The sequence below is a fragment of the Agrilus planipennis genome, unplaced genomic scaffold (assembly GCF_000699045.2).
Source record: "Agrilus planipennis isolate EAB-ADULT unplaced genomic scaffold, Apla_2.0 scaffold119, whole genome shotgun sequence".
Classification (NCBI taxonomy): domain Eukaryota; kingdom Metazoa; phylum Arthropoda; class Insecta; order Coleoptera; family Buprestidae; genus Agrilus; species Agrilus planipennis.
This window is the reverse complement of record NW_020438931.1, coordinates 808,816-833,582: the sequence shown is the minus strand read 5'-3', so window position 1 is coordinate 833,582 and position 24,767 is coordinate 808,816. Positions and strand designations below refer to the sequence as shown.

The following is a 24,767-nucleotide window of genomic DNA, read 5'->3' as shown; positions in this document are numbered from 1 at the left end:
GTGAAACATTTAAATAAAACATTAATAAGACTAAAATGATGGCTATAAAAGTTGAAAACAAGATAAATTTAACAAACTAGTTCTTATGTTTTACATAGTAGATATTTGATTACTGGAATAAGGGGAATAAATTTTAATGTATAAAATTGTTGATATAATTTAATATTGATGAAGTTATTTTCAAAAACAAATATGGAAAAAAGAAATGAAAATATTGAAATTTATTATAGATTTCTTAACAAATAGGCAACGAACAATCTGTTTTACAGTGGGTGTGCTCTTTAATTTTTGTGTTTTTGTTTTGTATTCTTTTTGCCTTTTGATTTTAATGGCGTCTTAAAAATCCGCCATTACAATATTATTTTCGCGAACCCCTTCTGCAAACACTGCGAACCCCCAGGGGTTCGCGAACCACCGGTTGGGAATCACTGCTCTAGACCATGCCGCTAGGTACACTTTCCCACTCACTTGCATGTTAATGAGTAAAGTTGACGAATAAATGTCTAATACCAGTAGAAACCGAAAGTCGACAATAAATATTTAGTTGCTGTGATTGTTTAATTATAAAAATTTATTTTGTACAACATAAAGTAGCGACATTTATCATATATGTAGATGAAAATAGTCTGATGTTTACTTGTTAAATCTGTGAGACAAATTAAGCAAATGAATTTTGCCGCATTGCGTGAGAGATAAGTATGTGTTTAAGACATGCATCGTTTACTTTATATCTACTGTTTACCCAGTTTAGTTATTTTCATGGAACTGGAAGTACTTATGTACATAAGCATAAACGTATGATATTGAACGATTAACCTATTTTATGTTTACAACGACTAAGGATTATTGATGTTGAGTACAACGGCTTCTCTTTGTGATTCAAACAAAATTATTACCGGACGTTGAACTAATGAAGTACAAGTACAAAACGGCTATTTTGTGGAAGAATTTGCTCATATTAGAATAATGGGGCATACAAACTTATGTTTGGTTAGTGGAAACGTGTAGCAATTACCGAACATTTACCATTAAATTTGTTGAATATCTGGCTATAATAACTCACTATACAGAGTGTATTAGATCATATGTATAGAATCCTTCTGAAACCGATAACTGCAGTAGATCCGCTCACAGTGACTCCGGTTGTAACGACCTTCCGGTTACAGCAACGTTAATCGTTGTACCATTGCAATTACCTGAAAATGCCTTCACGTCCGACATATTAATTTCTAAATTAATCGTCACTTCTATGATTGCAAACGGTTAATTAAAAAATTCTAAAATAGGTTGTTAAAGGTGTATGTTTGGAGCACGGTGCTGTACGGGTGCGAAACATGGACAGTGGGCACGGCGAAAAAGATAAAGTTAGAAGCGTTCGAAATGCGATGCTACAGGCGAATGATGAGGATACCGTGGATAGAGAAGGTTAGAAATGAAGAGGTATTAGAAAGAATAGGATATTAGAGGACTTTATGGAAGTCAATAAGAAACAGGCGAGATAGATTGGTAGGACACGTTCTCAGGCATGATGGTCTAGTCAGAGACATATTAGAGGCAGAAACGGAAGTTAAGGATATGGGTTGGATCCGAGGACGGATTTCCGAGGACTTCTTCCTTAGGAATCCGACACTACCCAGTCGAACGGACGGCTGGGTGTCGTTTGAAGATTTCCCCTCTTCCACGAAAACATAAAAAAAAATCTAGCTTTAGGGAAATGCGAAGTTTAGCGCAGAATAGGAAAGAGTGGACGTGCGTGTCCAACCAGTCATAGGACTGACGATTTTATGATGATTTAATAGCAAATTTCTAGAAATTCCTTAGTGCTACCGCGATTAAATTAATCCAAGTTTCTTATTTTTGGTTTGATCAACTATCATTGAGCAGCGACCTATTTCCAATTGCAAAGCTCAAAAACCAGGGGCTACCCTGTACAGACAGTGACAATCCATTTCTACATCTCTTCACCGGTCCGTAACAAACCTTAATTGTTTTTATAATACAAAATCTCCCTCTCCCTTTCGTAGACGCTTCAGCATAACCTTTTACCATCAATCCTGCTCCTTAAAGTCATACTTTTGGGATCTTTATTCCTGATTGAAGAAGTTAAAGGATTATCTACCAAATATAAATTTCTATATTTTGTTAAAATAATCGTATGTGAGTCAAACGGTCTTGAGAATCATCATTCAACGCACATAATCCTACCAACAACCTCTTCGCAATAAGCAGAAGTGACTAAATCTTCATGTTGTTGTCGTCGTGACACGATTCTAAAACCCTTGACGTATTATAATGCTTGTAATCCGCTTAAAGCTTTTACATTTCACATGTTAAATATAACCAGAAACGGCATGGTAATCTATAGGACCCAATATGGTGGCATCTACAAGTAGGAAATTAATTAGGCTTACACTTCTTCTACAGCGAATATTTTTCCATCCATTGCGTTGTTTATGCATGTGTGTTACTAGACACATACTACACATACGACTTACGATAAGTAAATACCTCGTTTGCTTACGCAAGTAGCATAATTACATTTTTAACATGCAAAGCCAATTTTTGTAATGAGATGACTGTTATGCAAAGTAATGTAAATTGTAGACGATAATCTTAATTGGATTTTCCAACAAAAATCTACATAAAAATTAAAACTGTTTTTTAAAAATAACTTGGGAATTTTTGTACAGACAGAACAAGTGGTTCATGGATGTCTTAGTTTTATGAACATAGTCATTTGCATTCACATCGAAACACATTATTTAATTTTCTTTTAATAAATAAGGAACTGCTACTACTAAAACAAAAAATGAAAATCGGAAATGTATTGTTTCTTTTGTCGCGCAGAAGAACATCTTTTTCCAATTTTCTTCGTCTATTTTCCTTGATGACTTCCTTAAACTGCTCCAATATTGCAGGGTAGTATTCTGCGATTATGGAAACGCTATTGTCTTTATAATCGATTAATAGGATTCCTACTGAGTTCAAAAAAACTATCACTATGATCTTTCCGACCTTAATCTTCTTGAGTGGTGGTATGCTTTTCTTTATGCCACTGGATAAAGTCCTGCTTTGACTCAGATTCATAATGATGAATCCAAGTTTCATCTCCAGTGGCAATTCGACTCGAAACACCAACCTCGTCTTTACTAGAACGGTCCAAAAACGCTCCACACGCTGCTGTTTTTTCGGTGGAGTCAGCATCATCGGCACTCATCTTGTGCTGATCTTAATTATGCCAAAACGATCGTGAAAAATTTAAAGATATTGTTTCGGATACTCAAATCATTTCTGTAAGCTGTTTTTTCTTTAATCGGCCATTATCCAATATTAATTTTTCAATTTTTTCAATAATTTCCGTAGTAGTCACGTCGATTGGTCGTCCTGGCCGTTAGTCGTCTTCAAGTGAGTCCCTGCCTTGCTTAAGGAGACTGTGCTAATTGTAAACCATGGTTTTTACCCACAAAAGAGTCCCCATAAACGGATTTTAGTCTTTCTATTGTAGTATGGTTTGAACAGACTGTCCTTACTTCATAAGGAACTTTGTAATGATGCGATATTGGATTTTCTCCATATATCACACTTTCCTCTTGATTGATTGATTTGCTTAGCAAAAGATAGTTCAAAAACTACTGGCCCGACTGCGATAAATCTTGATATTCATACTAATCATGAGTCAATTAACTCTTTAGGACTTAACAACTACCCTGTAATATGGACAAGGAAAAAGAATGAAATGGAAAAGGAAGAAAAAAGAAGAACACGATGTTGACACGTAGAAAAAAGAAGAGAGGACTCACACACACGCACACACACACAAGATTGTTCGATTTGGTTAGTAATTTATTTAATTGTTTTCGTTGGGATATCACAATAATTTCAAACCTAATCTGTAACTTTTCGTACAAAAATTTTGTCTGTTAAGTGGCCGTTAATAAACAGCACTAGTTGATGTAGGAGGACCTATACTATCGCCAGCAATTTAGTATATTCACATTTGCCTGGTTGCATCACTCACGAAGCACGAAATAAATACACGTGTAAAATACATTTGTAACCTGGCAGTGATAGCCACGTCCGTCAATTTCAAAAACACTCCATCGGCTTGTACTAAAATACCTGGCAAATTTCCGTTCCAAAACTATTTTGACGTAAATCGTCGCTAAAAATAATGAGATACGCGTACGGCTAATGTTCCAAGAAGGAAATGGAATACAAATAAAAAGGACGGACGCTGTTGTTTATAAAAACGATGCTTTGCAAGGTAATTACCCATTCTAACGATGATAATTTCATTCATAATATCAAATAGTACCTACTGACTACCGCTTTCTCATTACAATTGAAATACAGTGTAAACTGTATATAACGACACTTAAGGACTGAACATTTTTCTACGTTATAAAGAGTGGTCATTAAATAGAGAGAAATGAAAGATATTATTTTACTATTCTATAATAATATGCATTTACTAATATAGTACACATTTTGCACACGAACATTATTATTCATACATTGCTTATACCCTGTTATCTTCGTCAGATGTTTTTTGCTGCTCCAATATTTCAATTGTATTTTGTTACGTATCTTACTCATATCTTGAGATACTGCTGGATAATTTGATTATATAAAAAGTATTTTTTTAATAGTTTCGCTGCATCAAGTGCTTGTTTGATGCTTGGTGGAGGGACAGGATCGTCTTCTTCAACAACGTACACAGCTGCAGTTCTTATCTATTTCGGCAACTTAGAAAGTACTGCTCAATGATTTCTATTGCCGCATTGTTGTCGTTAAATAGAGTGAGCGTGACGCTATATAGAGTGTAATATTGTATAGAAAACAATGTAAACCAACCAAAGTCAAGCAATTTCGACGTTTTAAGAAGTTTGTCGTTAAATCGAGTGACATTATAAAGAGTTTACACTGTATTAATGTAATACGAGGGGACCTTTTTAAGTTCGCGGAATGGGGGGTAAGAAGTGGAAATAAAAGTAAGAATTTATTTTTCCTTTTTAATATGTTCACCTGCTACCCTTATATATTTTTCCGATTTTTCAATTAACTTACGTAAAACTTCGAAAAAAAATGTTTCGTTTTTGTCTGAAAAATACGCAGAAACTGCATCCTTCACTTCTTCGTCGCTTCTTTCTACGAAGACTTTTCTCAAGTTAGGGAATGGTAATAATTGCTGGGAACTAGGTCAGGACAGTAGGGTGGGTGAGCCAAAATTTCGAAGGCCACCTTCTGCAGGGCAACCATCGCAACACGGCTCTTGTGAACAGGCACGTTGTCGTATAGAGGGAGAACACCTTCCGTCGATTTTCCTCTTCTTTTTTCTTTGACTACTTCCTTTAACCGTTCTAGGATTGAAGCATTATATTCTTCGGTTGAGACATCTTTGTCTTTATAATCGATCAACAGGATCCGTTCTTCCCAAAAGACTGTCGCCACGATCTTCCCAGCCGACTCTGACACCTTAAACTTCTTGGGTGGTGGTGTTCCTTTTTTGTTCCACTGCATAGAGTTCTGTTTTCCCAAGTTTCGTCCCCAGTAACAATTCGAATCAATACTCCATCTTTATATTCACTACAGAGGTCCAAAAACGCGCGAGACACTCCACATGCTATTGTTTTGAAGCGGAGTGAGCATTCTCGACACCCATCTTGCGCTGACTACTGTCATGCCAAGATGATCGTGAAGAATTTTAAAAATGATTGTATCTGATACGCCTGCCATTTCTACGAGCTGTTTCTTCTTAAGTCGGACTTCCAGTGTTCCATTATTAATTTTTCGACTTTTTGAATGATTTCCGGAATGGTCACCTCAATCGGCCGACCTGACCGTGGGTCGGCTTCGAGTGAGTCCCTACCTTGCTTAAAGAGGGTATTCCACTTATTTTACCTGGACAAGAGTCCCCGTAAACGGATGACATCTCTTCCAGTATGGTTTGAACTGATTTTCCTTACTTGGCAAGGAATGTTATAACAGAGCGGTACTCGATTTTCTTCATATTTCACAATTTGTTCCCGATTCACTTGTTTCGTCTACGTTAGTTCAAAAACTACTGACCTAATTGCGACAAAACTTGGTATTTACGCTAATAATGAGTTGCTTAATTCGTAATGACTCGAGTAAGAACCCTTACTAATGACCTACCTACCCATTCCGCGAAATTAAAAACGCACCCTCGTACGTACACCTATTCAAAAGTTAAAGGTACAAAAAAATGACTACAATTACGCCAGTCTTTTAGCGAAAAATCTGGAATTTGCTTTATTAATCGTTTGGTTTACATTTGGAAATAGTAATCCTGACTTTTTTTGCCTCCGCCAAAGTCTGCGTTCGGCACCATTTTACGCAGAAGACGTCAAGAACAGATTTTCTGAAAATATCTCCTAAACCACAGCAGTTACGCTAAAAACAGTTAGGTAGTGTTATCAATAACATTCAAGGAGAAATTTTATATAAGAATGATCATATACATATTTTATCTAATAGAAAGAATTCTCTTGAAGACATTCCGTACATTTCCTTCCTATATTCATAATTTACTAACAGAAACCCAAGGCTGGGTTTGGATTAAAAAAACAAAAGCTGACTACGTCCCTGGTTTTCCCCAAAACCGTTTCAATCGATTAAACAATTACTCGCCTCGTCCGATCGTGAACGAATCATTTAAATTAGAAAATTTTACATGTAAGTAATAAATGTAGACAATGTTTATAGCTAAAAATACCGGTAAGGCAAACATAACATGTTTACTCATCAATTAGTGGCGATGGTTTCAGAAATGCTTTCAATAAAAACCGGTGTTTAGCGAAATTCTACGCAAACAATTGATGGTGCTATGTAAGTTTCGATTATCGTTAAATTACTCTCAATTACTCTGCAAACGTAGTTATCGACGACACTAACTACTTTATTTAAGTATTTAAATAATTAGTATCTTAGCGTATATGTATCCACACTTCTACTTTAATAAGAATTTTCGAACTTCGAAATCAAAATAATTTCGTTTATAAACCATGGCAAAAAAAAATATACGGAAAAAACTAAATTTTTATGACAATGACTGAATATGACGTGGAAATAATAGAATTTATTAGGTAAAAATTCGGTTAATTTAGAAATTCAAAAAAGGTTGTTAAAGGTGTATGTTTGGAGCACGGTGCTGTACATGGTTTATTATGCAGGTGTGTAAGTTGACAATTAAAATTACCGGAGAGACAACTCTATAAACGCCCTTCGCAAGCATCTCTATAGCGAAACGTAATTACTTGTACATGTTATCTTATCAACGTCATTGATTTAGGAACACTAAAGTAGCGTACCTACCTCCAAAAGAAATATATATGGCTGAATGTACATTTTATCACTTGGTCGTAATTCATAAATGCACGTTCTACAAGCATTATATTATCTTGTTGGTATCTATTATTAGACATTATATGTTGAATATAACTTTACTACCCTCATAAACAACGCATCTTCTTATTTTATACAATATGCAAATTTATATGCACTTCAGCAACTAAAACTCGTACCTATTGTCGCCCGCGCACGCTTAAATATTTATATTTAGGATCTCACTTTCAATTTAAACAAAATAGTGTCTAGAAGGAAAACTGAGAAAAAAGAGATATATGAAAGACAAAGTTGGAAGTGAATATAGGAACCACATACATCTAATTTAGAATGAGAAAAAGACTAAGACGGGGTTGTACATTTCTTATACGCTCTTGACGAGCTAGCTATCCTGGAAAAAGCAAAGAAGGAAATGAATAAAACACTAGTAGCCCTAAATGAATATCTACAAAAGAATAAACCTGGATCTAAACCCTTTAGTATTTCAGAAAGGGAGAAGATGGAAGAAGGCCAATTGCACAAGGAAAAGTAAAGAAGTGAACAAATTTACACATCTAGGTTGCACATCCAAAATATACAACGGAGACAAGCCACCCCAGTCAGCCGACAAATTATCTGATAGGCATAATCCTACCATAAATAGATCACTGAGTTAGGACACAAAACATTTTTGTGGGACAAGAAAAACTTCCCTTAAAAAAGTTATAGTTTGATATTGAGAAACTTAGCCCCTATAAATAACGCTTACACTGGCTGACAAACTTTCTCATAGGAATAATCCTACCTTAAATGACTAGCAGAGTTAAGATACAAAAAATTATTATGTGACCACAAAAACTTCCACAGAAAAAAAAACATAATTTAATATTGAAAGGATTAGCACCCTATAAATAACCCCCAGACCTGCTGACAAAAAATCTCATAGACATAATCCTACCCTAAATGAGTCGTAGAGGTAGGATACGAAAAATTATGGTGGGGCAACAAAAACTTCCACTGAAAAATAATAATCTAAAAATGAGGGAAAAATAGCAATCCAATAATAAAGAGTTTATAGCCCCATAAATAACCCTTAGACCCGCCGAAAAATCATCTCATAGGCATAATCCTACCTTAAATGACTAGGAGAGTTAGAATACAAAAACTAATTGTGAGACAACGAAAACTTCTCACTTTTTTGTTGGGAATTGTAACGGTTTTATGTTTTTTTTTTAATGGTGAATTTAATGTAACGTTCTTCGGGGTTTGATTCATGTGCATTCTGTGGATATTTTCCGGGTATTTTCACACTCGTCCTACCCAGACACTGCACTTTTCATTTATATGAAGTATTTGCGTACCGTTTCAGCCTTTTAAAAGCAATTATATATTATACATAAAGAGTAATGAATAGTAGCATTATGTATATATTTTTTTATAAAACATCAAGTCTATAACATTACCTTGAAATTATAATCTGTGGCAAGTTGCCTTGGAAACTTTAATTGAAAACAAAATATGAAATACCAAAACATTTTACTGCTTTATTTACAGTGATTAATTAGGGTTGCAGGTACTCAAAGAAGGTGAAATATATTAGCCGGTCTGTCTGCGCGGGCTAATCGCAAAAACGACTAATCATCTTTCGATGGGACTTTACAGACATGAAGAGGACGATGATGGGTGATCCACGCAACATTTTGAAATTGATTATAACATTTGTATTTATTATAAACAAGATAAGAAAAATTTCTACCCAAATTTCACGAGGACAAAGTTTCTAATAAAACGAAGATAAAATGAATGTTACTCTTCGAAAGAAATTGTTTTGTAAAGAAGTTAAAAAGAATGAAGAACTTCTTAAACTATTCAAACTTTTGAATGAAGATAATGTAAAAGTGTTACTTTAAATTTTTTGAACTAAAACTGCTTCAAAAAATCTGTTGTTTTAAGGAGATGAATTATATTTTAAAACGAAAATTAGGTTTAAAAAAAATTGTAGAAGTAGTATGAAGTTATTGAAGTGCATTACACTTACAATTAAATTATGTAAGTACTTGATATTCTACCCTCAATTTACGTATAAATGCACTTACTATTTCATCAATTAATTAATTAATTTATCTGCTTGAAGCAATTGGAAAACAAGTAAAAGCAATTGCAAAAAAATAATATTCACATTTTTAACATAGTGGTACAGAGACACGTAATCGGCCATGAGTCACTGTTGTTATACAAAAAAGGAAACGCGAACTAGCCCCGTAATTACCACATTTTTCATTAGGTAGCTTATAAACTCCCACAATAATTAATTTACCTATTAAATGCTGTTATCTGTTTGACGAATTAATTACAAACAAAGGAGTAGGTTTCAAGTAGATTACACGAGAACGCTTTACATCGTATCAACATAATGTACTCTTAATATTTTTTTTATATATGTATGTTGATATTGGTAATGCTGACATTAGTACCTATATCAGATTTTATTATAATGCTGCTGAAAAGCTCAACTTGTTTTTCGAACAGTTCGAGCTTGGTGGGCGTGAATGATACAATTCTCGGTCAATGTCAACGCTAATCGTTATTTAAGTGTCCAAAACTATTCAATAATATCAACAGCAGAAATTAATCCTTTTAAAATACAAACGAATAATAGTAATAAACTTTTTTGTTGAATATGCACATATACTACCTACTCCTTTCTTATCAAATCTAAAGTAACATCACTGCATATTATAAAACAAAGTCGCTTTCTCGTTGTCTGTCCCTATGTATGCTTAAATCTTTAAAACTACGCAACGGATTTTGATGCGGTTTTTTTTAAAAGATAGAGTGATTCTAGAGGAAGGTTTATATGTATAACACATTTTTTGCACTTACATTGTAAACGCTGGCTGAGCCCTACGAGATAGATCAAAATAATGTACTACAATATTGTACATCTTAAAAGGGTCTACAAAAAAGTCCGGGATGGTATATGTGTATCTCTGAGGGATAACCCACAATAACCATTTTTATCCTTTACTTTTTATGAGAAATAATGACTTATTTACGAAGCGATTGTAGGCAATACAGCATTAATTCTTATCCAATTAAGTACCTTAAATACATTGTGCATTTAATATAGATCAATATGGCCCTTTACAGCATGTAATTTAAATGAATATTTTCGAAGATATTACAGATTTAAAATGCAGGGACATAGCGGTTGCGGCGGTACCGGCCGGGAGGCCGGTTTGTATTGTCTAATGACAAAAAAACTGTGAATGTTGTATATAAAGACATTCTGTAGTATATTTAGTATGTTCAGGGGGTACCTTTTGAAGATTTCCCCTTTTCGATAATAATCTAAACAAAACAAAAATATATTTAGTATCAGCATTGCACCCGTGCGAAGCTGGGGCGGGTCACTAGTATCCAATAATTTAAGTAATTTTTCGAACAATTTGTGACTTTTTATTTCTACGAAGCCTTCAACGTAAATAAAAAAGATCTCATTAATAATGCCCAAGGAAATCAGAGGGCGTTAGAAAGAGGTACGCTGGCGCCAGTTGATCTTTCTACTACTAAAGGTGCGAAAAAATCCTTGGAACGAAACATTACAACATTATTTAAATTAAAAACACCCATCACATTACGTTCAAATTGTATTAAAAGGGAGATGAAAGCAATAATTTTTTCAATAGAATCAATCTCACGAGATAACAATTTTTTCATAACGTTTTTGAAAACATTAATGCCGATGCCTACCTAGGTATATAAACTAATTAAAGATCTTAAAGACACTTTAAAAGCATATCCGCCAAAATGGATTAAAAAGTAATTTTTCCTAATAAATTTCAGAAAATTTTAGTACGTATTGTCATTCAATAATAAGAAGTACAAAAGTAAAAATACTATTCCTTAATTCCTGTAAAATTTAAAGGGAACTAATTCTAACAATTAGTATTTATGACAATATAGATGTAATTGATGAAAATATAAATGTGTATTCAATTATGGAATCAAGATAAGGGTTTTAAAAATTTAATGGTTATGGCTGTGATTTTATAACCATTAATCTTTTACAACTTTAATCTTAGCTCTGATTCCATAACTGAAGATGTAAATGCGAAGAAGAAATGTAAACTACACAATAATCGTATATCATACTAATTCCTTATCCTCAATTTATTTGTGAAACTATTTCAGTAATTATTGTGCGGGACAATTTTGAATTTGTCACAATTTAGCGAATTTATTCAAAGGTTAAAAAGTCACGAACATTTAAAGATGCTTACAACACATTGACCCAATAACTCGTTTATTACTCTGAGACATAAGAATTAAAGCAATTAGTTTGACATCAACAAATTGAGAAAATTGAAAGGCTTAATAGTACCTATATTGACGATTAAATAATTCATTATTAGACAAAGCAAACTTTCTGAGTACACACTTTTAAAACATTATGGGTACATATATAAGTAATTAAAATTCAGCTAATTTCGAAAAAAAAAATTTATGTACTTCCTGTTTAAATTTAAAACATATATAGGTAGTAATCATCTTTCGATGGGACTTTACAGACATGAAGAGGACGATGATGGGTGATCCACGCAACATTTTGAAATTGATTATAACATTTGTATTTATTATAAACAAGATAAGAAAAATTTCTACCCAAATTTCACGAGGACAAAGTTTCTAATAAAACGAAGATAAAATGAATGTTACTCTTCGAAAGAAATTGTTTTGTAAAGAAGTTAAAAAGAATGAAGAACTTCTTAAACTATTCAAACTTTTGAATGAAGATAATGTAAAAGTGTTACTTTAAATTTTTTGAACTAAAACTGCTTCAAAAAATCTGTTGTTTTAAGGAGATGAATTATATTTTAAAACGAAAATTAGGTTTAAAAAAAATTGTAGAAGTAGTATGAAGTTATTGAAGTGCATTACACTTACAATTAAATTATGTAAGTACTTGATATTCTACCCTCAATTTACGTATAAATGCACTTACTATTTCATCAATTAATTAATTAATTTATCTGCTTGAAGCAATTGGAAAACAAGTAAAAGCAATTGCAAAAAAATAATATTCACATTTTTAACATAGTGGTACAGAGACACGTAATCGGCCATGAGTCACTGTTGTTATACAAAAAAGGAAACGCGAACTAGCCCCGTAATTACCACATTTTTCATTAGGTAGCTTATAAACTCCCACAATAATTAATTTACCTATTAAATGCTGTTATCTGTTTGACGAATTAATTACAAACAAAGGAGTAGGTTTCAAGTAGATTACACGAGAACGCTTTACATCGTATCAACATAATGTACTCTTAATATTTTTTTTATATATGTATGTTGATATTGGTAATGCTGACATTAGTACCTATATCAGATTTTATTATAATGCTGCTGAAAAGCTCAACTTGTTTTTCGAACAGTTCGAGCTTGGTGGGCGTGAATGATACAATTCTCGGTCAATGTCAACGCTAATCGTTATTTAAGTGTCCAAAACTATTCAATAATATCAACAGCAGAAATTAATCCTTTTAAAATACAAACGAATAATAGTAATAAACTTTTTTGTTGAATATGCACATATACTACCTACTCCTTTCTTATCAAATCTAAAGTAACATCACTGCATATTATAAAACAAAGTCGCTTTCTCGTTGTCTGTCCCTATGTATGCTTAAATCTTTAAAACTACGCAACGGATTTTGATGCGGTTTTTTTTAAAAGATAGAGTGATTCTAGAGGAAGGTTTATATGTATAACACATTTTTTGCACTTACATTGTAAACGCTGGCTGAGCCCTACGAGATAGATCAAAATAATGTACTACAATATTGTACATCTTAAAAGGGTCTACAAAAAAGTCCGGGATGGTATATGTGTATCTCTGAGGGATAACCCACAATAACCATTTTTATCCTTTACTTTTTATGAGAAATAATGACTTATTTACGAAGCGANACAAGTGAGTGACAGATGTATCCATGTGTTCTGCGTGCTAAGTTGTGTATTTTTTATTAATAGTAAAAGAAATATTTTTTATAGTATTCTTCTGTGATTAACTTGCTGTGTTTTTATATATTATACGTAGTCATGACTTTCGGATGGACAACTGTTTGTATTAAATACATTCTTTTTGTATTTAATCTACTATTTGTGGTATGTTTGATTTTTATTTAATATTATAGTTATGTGATATCATGTTTCTGATATGTACAATTTCTTAAGAAATTTATGTCCTTTATTTCCATTAATACAACATTTCTGATAATATCACTTTCACTTTATTTTTTTATTCGAACACGTGTAAGTTGAAATTAAGAAGTGATAGGATACCTAGATGCTCACCCATGGAACTTTTAAATATTTTTTTTTTATGAAACGTGTACTACCTTTTATTTCTGACAAAACGTTAACGTTAATAGTGTTTTTCATTGACTTTTATTTACACAAATAATCTTTTTACAAGATAACTTGTTCATGGAAATTAATATAAGTGTCTTATCAGCAACTTTACTATCTATTTAGGTAAATGAAACGCATTTTGAAATTTATGTCCATATGTTGTAAAAAAAATTAACATTATAAGAAACCTGTGGCTTTGTGGTGGCCTTAAATATAATATTCTATAATGAATATTTTGAATAATATTCAATTAATTAGTTAAATTTCCAGAAACCATAATACTTCAATGCTAAGAGCTCTAGCAGAGCACTTATGACCGCGAAAGCGTTAAACAAGTGATAACTATTCTGATTATTTTAATTTTCATTTATTGTTTTAGATTACTGGAATTATTCTTATATCAGTGGGTGTTACAGTAAAAGCTGAGTATCAGGATTATGAATCATTTTTGAACGATAAATATTTTTCTACTCCCAATCTTTTAATTGCAACAGGTGTGATAATATTCCTTATAGCATTCTTTGGCTGCTGTGGAGCAGTTAAAGAAAATTACTGTATGACCCAGACAGTAAGCATGCTTATAAACACAAAAAAGAACTGTAGTTTAGTATACTTAATTTTTTTAGTTCACTTTCTTATTAATCCTAATTTTCATTTTGGAATTTTCTGCTGGAATAAGTGGCTATGTTTTGAGAAATCAGACAGCCGATTTTCTTACAAACAGATTGACGGACTCTTTATCTAAATATAATGCAACTGTTTATAACGAAATTACTAACCTTTGGGATGATATGCAAGGTGCTGTAAGTATCAAGCACATTAACGTGTTTTTAAATCCATTTTAAAACTTATCAATTAATCAACACTTTTACAGTTTAAATGTTGCGGTGTAAATGGTCCATCAGACTGGCAAAGCAATAAAAGTTCTACAGGTGGTCGAATACCAATGTCATGTTGTGGTAAAGTTATTGGTGAACTTGGAAATGCAACTTGTGATATAGAAAGTGCAACAATTTATAATGAAGGATGCGCTTCTGCATTTGGATCCTACATCAGAGATCATGCACTTACTTTAGGTGGAATTGGCCTAGGAATTGGATTTATGCAGGTAATATAAATATACTTTTTTCACAATAATTTTATAATGACAATAATAATAAAATTTAATTCTTTCAACAGTTTATTGGAATTCTCTTCTCCTGTCATCTTGCAAGGCAAATTAAAAATAATTATGGAACCATGTAAAGTTAAGTATTAAGTAAAGCCGCTCGTGCTCTTACAACAGCCATAAATTATGTATTGTAATGAATTTTATTCTTTTATTTGTTAATAAATGATCGTTGAGATCTTCCTTATTTTATTTTGCAATGCATATTATTTATTTTATTTTCTCAGATTGGTTAACAAAATTATAAGAAATATATATATAAACGCTGTAGTTAATTAATTGTAAAATATAATGAATAAGACAGATTAATTGAAGAATTAGCTTATAATAAGTTGTTTGGATTTTATCCAATTCGAATAAAGTATTTTTTAAATTCAAATACATGATTATTCCCGCTAATTAATACTTTCGATGTAAGAAGTTCAAAATAAATCAGAGAGATGGATAAAACATGTCGCTCCTAAAAAATAAACTATTTCTAACTTTACAAAGTAGCAACATGTTTATTATTGATTGTGGTTGTTTAAATATCTTAACTAAATCAAATAAGTTCATGTTTTAATCTGCTTTACAATTAGCATAATCCCATAATTATATGTAGATGTGTCTATGTTATATGTATTCATCTTGAAAAATAAACAACAGTTCTATGGTACATGACAACTAATCAGTTGACGTTTGTATCTTTACAATCCAACCTATAATTTTCATAATGTGATTAACAAAGTTTTTTAACTAATTTTGAGCTAAATTTCGTAGCAACACAGAAAACTATGTCGAGGTAGCAAATATAGTTTTTCTAAATGTCCAAAATGACTCCAGCTGTTGAACAATGGTCGATGTTTTCGGCCTCGCAAAACCTTCCTGCGGTTTTAAATGATCCTAATAAAGGTAAACAATCAAATTTTTTTACTAGAACATGGGGTGATAACTTTGTAGAATCTGCTAATCCTGGAAAAAGCCCATTTTTACCAGAAGTGGGGTATGCCCACTTTGAAAGTTTTCTAAGAAAGTATTCCCGAAGATATCGACGTCATGTGAGATTATCTCAGAATAAACTTGATGTGAAATCAAAGTCTAAAAATGATAGTTCCCAAAATGACAATGTTCTTAGTAAAATACCTGGCTATTTTTTTGACCAAACTTTTCCGCTGAATAGTTCTGAAATGTTTAACAATGTATTTGGAGATATTTGGAAGAACAATATTAACCCTAGCAAGGCATCAGAATATGCACTTCAAGAAAAACTGAGTCATTATTTAGATTATGTTGAAGAACTAATTGCAAAACAAGTTTCTCAAAAATCAGATGCATTTTTTCATGCAATGACTTCACATGATACAATTATGGAAGAGATGGGTTCTGCATGTGAGCAGGTGCGTTTATTGCGTTCTAAAATTTACGGAATTGATAAAACTCTTGCAAGAGATTCTTTGGGAATGTTGGGACTTGTAAGATCTCGAAATAACTACAACTCCCTTTTGGATAAATTAAAGCTTATGGCTACTGTTTTGCAAACTCAACCAACCTTACAGCTTTTGTTGAGTTCATCAGATTATGTAGGAGCATTAGAGTTGATTGCAAGCACCCAGGAAGTTTTATCAAAGGAACTAGCAGGGGTTACCTGTTTGCGACATTTACCTTCCCAATTAAAGGAAATGTCTCGGCTAATTGATAAAATGTTATCTACAGAATTTGAGAGATATGCAGCTGCTGACTTAAATAGACCACTGGATGATGTAGCTGGGGTAATTTCTTTGTTCATGTTTGTTATATATTTTTTTAAGCAATGTAATTAACTTAATTGTAAATTAAACTTGTGTTTAAGGTATTGGAGTCAGAGAGACTAATTAGTTTAACAGCAGGATTGCTTCGTCAGAGTCATCTGCAATTTTTAGAAGTATATAAACAAGAAGCAATTACAGCTGCCCAAGCTATCGTCAAACAACTGGTAATTGAACAGTTGGCTGATGTTGAAGATGATGTAGAACATTGTTTGACCGGGTCAGGTGAAGCTCCACCATCACTAGACTCTTCACAGTGGTTAAAGGCATTAAATCTCATCAGTAATGCACTCAATAAACTAATAGGCAGAGTGAAAGCAGTTCATGATGTTATCAAACAAACAACAGATTCATCTGCAGGACTAAATGGTTCTGAAGAAGCAGTAACAATTAATGATCGATTTTTAACTAAGAATGAACATTCCCTTATTATAGCCAAATTAAAAAATTTACTTATTTCTGTTTGTGATTATTGCAGTGAAAGACTTGCTTCCCTTGTCAGTACTCATTCAGACAAGCAAACAATAACTGCCTTTGAAATTACTAATTTATCTACTGTAGTTGAAAATTTTTCAAATTTATGTGAATCTGTTTGTGGGAAATCTAGTCATGCTTTGAAAGCTGAATTTAAAAAGCAGGCGGCTAGCTATGTACAAAAATTCCATTCTCAACGAAAACAGAAGTTAATGCTTATCTTAGATGCCGAGCGTTGGAAAGTTGCCGATGTGCCTCCAGAATTTCAAATTTTAGTAGACAATATTAGTTCGGGAAGACCTTTACAATCTCTGCCCAGTTCTCCTGATAGAGATACAAATTCAAGTATTGTCTCAGAATACGGTACTGAATGTACTAAAACGGCTAATTCCTTATTAATTGGAACACAAGAATATGTAACCGTGGGTACAGTTCTAATTCTCATTCGACTCATAGTAGAGTATTGTGTTTGTGCATATGACTTACCCATTTTAGCTACTGTGATAGGAAGAAATCTAGCAGAACTTTTAAGGACGTTTAATTCTAGATGCTGCCAATTAGTGCTTGGTGCAGGTGCAATAAAAACTGCCGGACTAAATACCATTACGAGCACTAATTTGGCACTCACGTCTCGTGCTTTGCAGTTAGTTCTCTGGTTGATACCTCATATTCGTGCACAATTCAGTTCTCTCGTTCGCGATTCCTTCATTGCTTTGGATGGGGTTGAGAAAGACATTGGACATCACATACAACAACTGGAATCAAAAATTTTATCGTTAATGAACCAATTATTAAATGATCAATTAAATGATTGGGATGCCAAACCGCCAGTTCCCTCAAAAGCTTTTAGGAACGTATCACGGCATCTAAATAAATTACACGACGCATTGAAGTCCGTTTTACCAGAAGAGCAGGTTACTAATATTATAATTCATTTATTATTCTGTTTTTCATTTTTGAAAATAATAATTTATATTTGGAATAAACATTCTAAAGTATATCCTTACATACCAATAAATTGACCACTTTAACAGGTCATTACTTCTTTCTTTCTTACCTTTATTTTGTACACGTTATATATTTTTTTTCTTAACCATCAACTACCCATTTCAATTTTTTTTTATTTAAATAATCTGTTTAGCTTACTGTCTTTTTTTTTAAGATTGCTGACATATACGAAGTGATTCATAAGAATTTCAAAGTGAGATTAAGAGAGCAGCTTATAAAAATGAATATAGAGAACAATGGTGGCCCCCAGCATGGAGTTGTGACGTCTGAAATTGTGTTTTATACTGAAACACTGAAATCGTTGAAAGTATTACCCGAAAAATATATAACGGAAAAATCGATGGAAGAAATTTGGATCAGATAATATATTGCTGAAGATTTAGTTATAGATTATGAATATGAAATTGTAATATATGAAAAAACTTGAGTGATATGATATTTACCATAACTTGTATATGTTCATGTCATTATTGTAAATGAGATTGCATTTACTTCAAAATCTAATTTGTTGTAATATTACATAAAATATTTATACAAAGTAAACAACAAAGTCTGTGGTTGAAATATGCTTACAATACACGTTGACGAAAAGTTAAAGAATTGTTTTATTTATAAGTATCTGATTCCCACAATCTCTCTCATTGAAACATAATTGTACAGCATCACGTTATTCGCGCATGTGCAGCCCGTTTGCCCGTCCCCTTCTCAGTGTTAGTAGGAGAAGCCATTTTGGTAATCGTTATCTACTTATGTGAAATTTTAATAGCTTGATATTAAATACCTTAATTGAAAAAGTAACGCTATTGACTAAATTAATATATCATGGAGAGATAAAAACTTTAACATTATACGAAAAATTATTCAAAAAGATAACATAAAAAAAATACGAGGAGAAATGCACTGTTCTATGACAGTAGACGTATTTGTATATTAACCCTCACACTTGCTGCATTTTCAAATTTTATTTTTTTTGTTTTAATCTGAAGAATTGCAATGAGTAACAATTTATCTTAAAATAATTTGAAAAATTAGTAAATGGGTTAAAAAGGGATTCTAACAGTTTAGAGTGTGTTTGATTTCGTTCCTAAGATAAAAAGTCATTCTAAAATATCTGTATTCACAGCTACGAAAAAAATTTGTGATGTGCTTTTCGTTAGTGTTTAAGATGTTTTAGTATTTCTTAATGGTCAAAATCTTTTTTGTTATTTTCAGTTTATTAAATTTTCGAATTGGTTAAATGAATTTTAATAGATAATTTACAAGGGGTTGATCCAAAAATTTCCTTTTAGCCCTAGTCCGCTATCTGTCCCCTAACGAAAATGTATTGTTTTGTTTAATGTTTAGACTCTTAGACTGGTTGTTCGCTATTTTTATTGAGACAAGAAACATGCAAATTTAAAAAAGTCATGAAAACAACTATTTTCAGTCCGGTAGCAACTCATCGTCAACTTCTTCCCCTTTAGCTGCCCTGACAATTGCGTTCATGTCAATTTTTTGTTCTGTCCACACCTTCCAATAGTTCTCAACCGTTTCAGTCTTCGTTTGTATACTTACAAAATTGTGACAAGAAACTTTATATTCAGGGCCATAGAATGTGGGTATAAGTTTGGTTTTCTCCACAGCTAAGTTCCTACCTGAAGCAGTATGTTGAATTATAATCTTTGCATTTGGAGGAGCGTCATAGCCCCATGTTTCGACTCTAAGATCCTTGTCGACGTTTAATATGTTAAATCTTGAATAACCATTCGGACAGTCGGTTAGACGTACACTAAGATGCTCGTTAAAATCGTTCATAGTTGAATTTTCACACTGAACGTAAAGACCATCGGATCCAGCAATGCGAATGTAAAAATCTTCTCCGTAATGGATTCTTTTACCCTCTTCTTGACCATCGCACCCTTCGAAGGTGAATGTGTTCCTTACACAAGGCAATCGCTCCAAACATGCTGTTAGAAGACATCCCTTTATAAATTGTTGCGCTGTATCAATTATTTTTTCGTCTATTATTGCAGCTAAGTATACGCCACATTTCAGTTTTGGTTGACCGTTTTGCCCAATAACTGTTCTAGCTGGAATATCGGGGGATTTGAGGAGATAATTTTTACCGAATTCGATTGTTGGTGCGTCTTTTGCTATACGCATTGGACGTAGTACATTTTTGTACATGGCTCTCGTTTTCTGAACTAAAAGATCGCAACGGTCCCGTTTAAATTGAATCGTTTTCAATTCTTCCCGCATTTTGTTCACTTCTTCGAACCATTGTCCTACATGGACCGGTGGTGTATATATTATTCGGTTTCTCCATGCTTCTTCCTTTTCACGTTGTTCGAAATCAGGATTTCCAAACATTTTTTCCGAACATCGACTAGGTTTTTATATAATAAACTACGTCAATAAATTCATTACAAAAAAATATTCAACGAGAAAATCTGACAGGAATTGTCATGAGAAAATGAACTGATATATGCGTGAATGAATTGTTTTTAATTAGCATCCAATTTTTTGATTGTAACTGTAACTTGAGTGTAACTGTTGAAGATTTTTATTATTTATACAAAACAGAAGAATTATCATGTAACTTGATTTTAGTTATACTTTAGAGTTTATACTGCTTACGTTACTTATTTTTTGAATGCTTAACATTCTCCAAATTCAAAATCAAGGAAATTCAAGACCTCTATTGGTGGTTTACGGGAAAAACTTTTCATTTCTCACTTTTCCTTCTATTTCCCTGGGAATCAATAAGATTCGAATAGAAAACTGCTAACGTGCATGAGCGAATACGTTCTTTAAAATCGTTTATGTGCTTTTTTATTCATTTATGTAATGAAATAAACGGAAAAAATAGATATGCGTGTTCTATTTTTGTGTCGTGTAATTTTCACATCTTCAAGAAAAATTTGCAGCTTTCTGCGAGTGCTACTTGTAACAGAAATCTGCGTCAATAAAGGTTTTCGCGACTTAATATCACGCTATCAAGCAAAATGTTATTCCGTGCGGGTGTAGGAGTTGTCAAAATCGAAATGCCATAATGAAAGTCTAGATTTTCCGACAAGCGCTTATGTGAAATTCAAAATCGTGTATTAAAATGATGTGGGTGGACGCCGTGCGAGATGGAGAAGGGAATTAAAACAGAAATCAGCGTCTAGGTGAGTGACTTCCCACTAAAGATTTTTGTTTTTCGGTCGAATTCGTAGAATTTATTTTTGATTTAATGACAAGACTTAAGATATGCACATGGGCGCTTCGACAACAAATCTAAACAAGCCTACACGTTTGTTTTGAAACATTTGCAACATCGTATTGTTGTTAATAAAAAGTATGCGTTGAGTGGCATGAAAAGAAATCGCTTGTTTAAACATACAAGGCCGCAGAAACTGCTTTGCTCTTATACTGTGTACATTTGCGAAAGTTGCACCTGAACAACTGATACAAAAATTAGCTGTCTTTACAGTTCTAGTTTTAAATCGAGGTTTAATGATATCGCTGTTTTCTCATTCCGTAACCAGTGTAACTTGTACGTAATCGAAAAGTAAAGGAATAAATAAAACAATTAGTGATAGTACGAAACTTATCGTTAGTGGTATGTACAAATTGTGAATGAGTGTTAAAAGTTTCTCATTTCTCAAAAACGACATAGAAAGGAAAGAAAAGAGCACACAAAGTAAGTTACTTAATCATATGTGGTTAGTTATTGATCAGTTCAGTTGTCCCTCTTACGCCTTCGAAACTGCATTTATAACAAAAATTTACGTTGAATTTGAACAATGTGTCAAATATTAGATTATACTATCTAAATAACATTTGTTCTGATAATATAGCGATCAATTTTTGTGATACGATAAACCTTGATAAAGATTGATAAATTACGATCGACTATGTATCTTACTTTCTACAAATCATTAATAAATTTACAACAACTTTTCTTGAGCAACATTACTCTTTCTTCCAAGTTGTAGAATTTTCAAAATTATTACATAGCATATCCATAAAATTTCTTTACTAATGGTTAATAGTCCGAAAGTCTACCGTTTTCAAGAAAAACAGTCAAGGGTCAATCCGGCCCTGGTAGTGCTTTTGTGTTCTTAATACTTGTCGAGGTATTATTTAAATAGTACTGCATACTATCAACGATGAACAAAGTAATTATTCAATTAATTGTTGTCGTAATGAACGTCTAAAGATTATTATGATTATCAGTAGTAAGCTGTTGATACACAGCCGTCACTCTTTACATTTTTCATCGATTCAGGTGTTTAGTTTTTATCGCAATTTCTCTATGTGTTGTCAATTCACGTCCAGGGCCGGTTTCGGATTGCAACTTCGTTTAATTTTCTTACAAATTGTTTTGTCCCTTAACCACGCTGCTTTACTTACAATTTTCCCTCGAAAGTTTGCTACTTATTTTTAGAAACACCCTGTGTAGAAGGTTTTAATGTACAGTAATGCAAAAAGGTAATCAACAATGGCATTTTCTCAAAAAAGTTAAACTAACTGTAATATTGCAAAAGCTAATTATAAGTAACGTTACTTAAATCGTAGAAGTACGTTACTTATAGACACATATAAAATTACAAATGAAAATTCATTTATTGAAAGCTAAAAAATTACCAGCTGTGCGTTCACGATTTTGTTGCCACAGACTACATCAAAATAAAATAATAGACAAAGCGTAAAATTAATCGATACCTGTAGTGTAGATACAGTAGTTTTATTTGTTATAAAGCAAAGCACTATCAATTTTGTATTAAAATTAAGTACCTGGTGATTGTGATTTATCTACCTAAAGTTTTGGGATAAAAATTCATCAAATGTTTTCTATATTTTGTTACGTTTAATTGATTTTTTTTTTCGAAAATTATAAATATTCTATTTCTTTTTTAAGAATAAGTCGATGGAAAAGTTGGGCTATTTAATCCTGAGGCTGTAGGTAATTAAGTTACGTAAAAAGATGGTTACAACACTTTCGCAATTATAAAATAAAAAGATACAAAACTGTGGGAAGCGGTTGTCCTTACTTGAACCTACTTAAACTGTGGTAAATATATCGAAGAAAAATCCTTAATTATTATTACCACCATCCTACATGCTCATTATTTTTTCCTCTATTCTTTATATTATCATCAGGTGGTTTTATAGTTTCACTTGCAATTAATGCAAACTTCTGTCCAGGTAATAGTACTTCGTAGTTTACAAATAATGCTTTCCATTATTTCTGCAATTTGATGATGTCGAAATCACTTTATTTTAACTTTCTTCCACGCTTTTAAATACCTTCGCAAATTAGAAACATAAAATATTGTGTTTATTGCACAGCCGAACAGATTATGATAAAATATGATGTCTTTTATGTACCCACATACATATACAAGAACATAAGTATGAGGAATATACACATACATGTAAAAATACCTCAGAACGAGACAGTTTGTAGAGATTATGCAGTATTTTATACGACTTTTAATGGGAAAGGTTTTGTGGTTTTGAATTAAAATTTAATCGATATTTTCTAAGGAATGTGAAATTATTTAAAAATAGCCTTATAAAAAATACAGACTAGCTCATAAATTAATAGAATATGGTAAGAGCAACACTAATAAAAATGATTTTTGAGTAAACCTAACTAGCGAACTGCGGTAGTTACTAAATTATTTTATTACGTAAAATAGTAGGTATCAAATGTTAAAATTATTTGATATTTCCGTATTATTATTACGCTATCTCACGTCAGTTTATTTTTTTTTGGAAGTTGTACAGATACCTGTTAAAGTGAGTCACAGTACTGTCGTGAGTCAGTTCTTAACGGAACGCTTATTGAGTCACTGTCAAGGACAATAGTTCACGTAATTGTAATATAATTTTGTTTAATCGAACTGTGAAAGTTTCGTTATTAAAGTGAAATTTTAGTAATAAATGTGTTTTAACAAGTCTGTTTATTATCTGAAAGAATATAGGAGTTCAACAATAATTAAATTATTCCATATAATAGATGTACCTACGTATTTATTCCCAAGTCCGACTAAAAAAGATGTTCAAATAGTTTATCTATAAAAATGTCATCATTTATCACAAAATTAAGATCTGAACTTTTCTTTACCGTTAAAGAATTGGTTTTTTTATTGTGCAACAAGCCATTTTATTTTAAACTTCATTGCGATAATGGTATTTCTACACCAGTGATTCTTCTCACGGTTATTTTACTGCACCACAGGTTTATTGTTTCCTTACTTCTTTTTATAGCATTAAATGAATCGTATTGTATAATAATCTCCCGCAATTCAATGATTAAATTAGTTTAACTTCAAAAACAAAGCCTTCAAATTAATTGGATTTTAACCAAAGAACATCGTTCTGTTTTTCATTCGGACGTAAAGAACCCTAAACCGAGAACCAACATTGTATTATATATTTTTGAGACCCTTATAACAAGACCTTTCATTTGCAAAACTTTTTTTTTTCTATTGGCCTCCAAAAATGAACCCTGCTCAAAATTAATCTATTTACGTTATGCATCCGGGTTAGGGTCACAGAAAATTCATATTTTTACTAAATTTCAACTTAATCGGTACAGT

General features: G+C 32.4%; 4 protein-coding genes across 4 annotated transcripts; 2 read left to right on the top strand and 2 right to left on the bottom strand.

The window, feature by feature from the left end:
- Positions 1 to 5,163: 5,163 nt before the first annotated feature.
- On the bottom strand, positions 5,164 to 5,932 carry LOC112904372 (histone-lysine N-methyltransferase SETMAR-like). The gene is made up of 2 exons (XM_025974207.1): positions 5,870 to 5,932; positions 5,164 to 5,526 (listed from the first exon to the last, which is right to left on the bottom strand). Exons 1-2 carry the CDS (start codon positions 5,930 to 5,932, stop codon positions 5,164 to 5,166), a joined length of 426 nt encoding a protein of 141 aa, XP_025829992.1.
- Positions 5,933 to 13,315: 7,383 nt separating this feature from the next.
- Positions 13,316 to 15,119, top strand: LOC108736714 (CD63 antigen). The gene is made up of 5 exons (XM_025974202.1): positions 13,316 to 13,515; positions 14,141 to 14,329; positions 14,388 to 14,564; positions 14,636 to 14,869; positions 14,941 to 15,119. Exons 1-5 carry the CDS (start codon positions 13,450 to 13,452, stop codon positions 15,004 to 15,006), a joined length of 732 nt encoding a protein of 243 aa, XP_025829987.1. The 5' UTR covers positions 13,316 to 13,449; the 3' UTR covers positions 15,007 to 15,119.
- A 473-nt stretch (positions 15,120 to 15,592) lies between these two features.
- On the top strand, positions 15,593 to 18,785 carry LOC108736727 (vacuolar protein sorting-associated protein 54). Its single transcript, XM_018469276.2, has 3 exons — positions 15,593 to 16,677; positions 16,758 to 18,101; positions 18,350 to 18,785. The coding sequence occupies exons 1-3, from the start codon at positions 15,733 to 15,735 to the stop codon at positions 18,557 to 18,559; spliced, it is 2,499 nt and encodes an 832-aa protein (XP_018324778.1). The 5' UTR covers positions 15,593 to 15,732; the 3' UTR covers positions 18,560 to 18,785.
- Positions 18,786 to 19,543: 758 nt separating this feature from the next.
- On the bottom strand, positions 19,544 to 20,727 carry LOC108736709 (cilia- and flagella-associated protein 161-like). Its single transcript, XM_018469240.1, has one exon. It carries the CDS (start codon positions 20,542 to 20,544, stop codon positions 19,618 to 19,620), a length of 927 nt encoding a protein of 308 aa, XP_018324742.1. The 5' UTR covers positions 20,545 to 20,727; the 3' UTR covers positions 19,544 to 19,617.
- Positions 20,728 to 24,767: the final 4,040 nt, after the last annotated feature.

Excerpts from the sequence above, each read along its gene's own strand:
- LOC112904372 (XM_025974207.1), bottom strand. The coding sequence starts at position 5,932 with ATGTCATCCGTTTACGGGGACTCTTGTCCAGGTAAAATAAGTGGAATA. Across the intron at positions 5,527-5,869 it reads GAATACCCTCTTTAAGCAAG|AACTCTATGCAGTGGAACAA; the intron begins GTAGGGACTCAC and ends TTGGGAAAACAG.
- LOC108736714 (XM_025974202.1), top strand. The coding sequence starts at position 13,450 with ATGACTTTCGGATGGACAACTGTTTGTATTAAATACATTCTTTTTGTA. Across the intron at positions 13,516-14,140 it reads TATTTAATCTACTATTTGTG|ATTACTGGAATTATTCTTAT; the intron begins GTATGTTTGATT and ends TTATTGTTTTAG. Across the intron at positions 14,330-14,387 it reads ATTACTGTATGACCCAGACA|TTCACTTTCTTATTAATCCT; the intron begins GTAAGCATGCTT and ends TAATTTTTTTAG.
- LOC108736727 (XM_018469276.2), top strand. The coding sequence starts at position 15,733 with ATGTCCAAAATGACTCCAGCTGTTGAACAATGGTCGATGTTTTCGGCC. Across the intron at positions 16,678-16,757 it reads CACTGGATGATGTAGCTGGG|GTATTGGAGTCAGAGAGACT; the intron begins GTAATTTCTTTG and ends CTTGTGTTTAAG. Across the intron at positions 18,102-18,349 it reads CCGTTTTACCAGAAGAGCAG|ATTGCTGACATATACGAAGT; the intron begins GTTACTAATATT and ends TTTTTTTTTAAG.
- LOC108736709 (XM_018469240.1), bottom strand. The coding sequence starts at position 20,544 with ATGTTTGGAAATCCTGATTTCGAACAACGTGAAAAGGAAGAAGCATGG.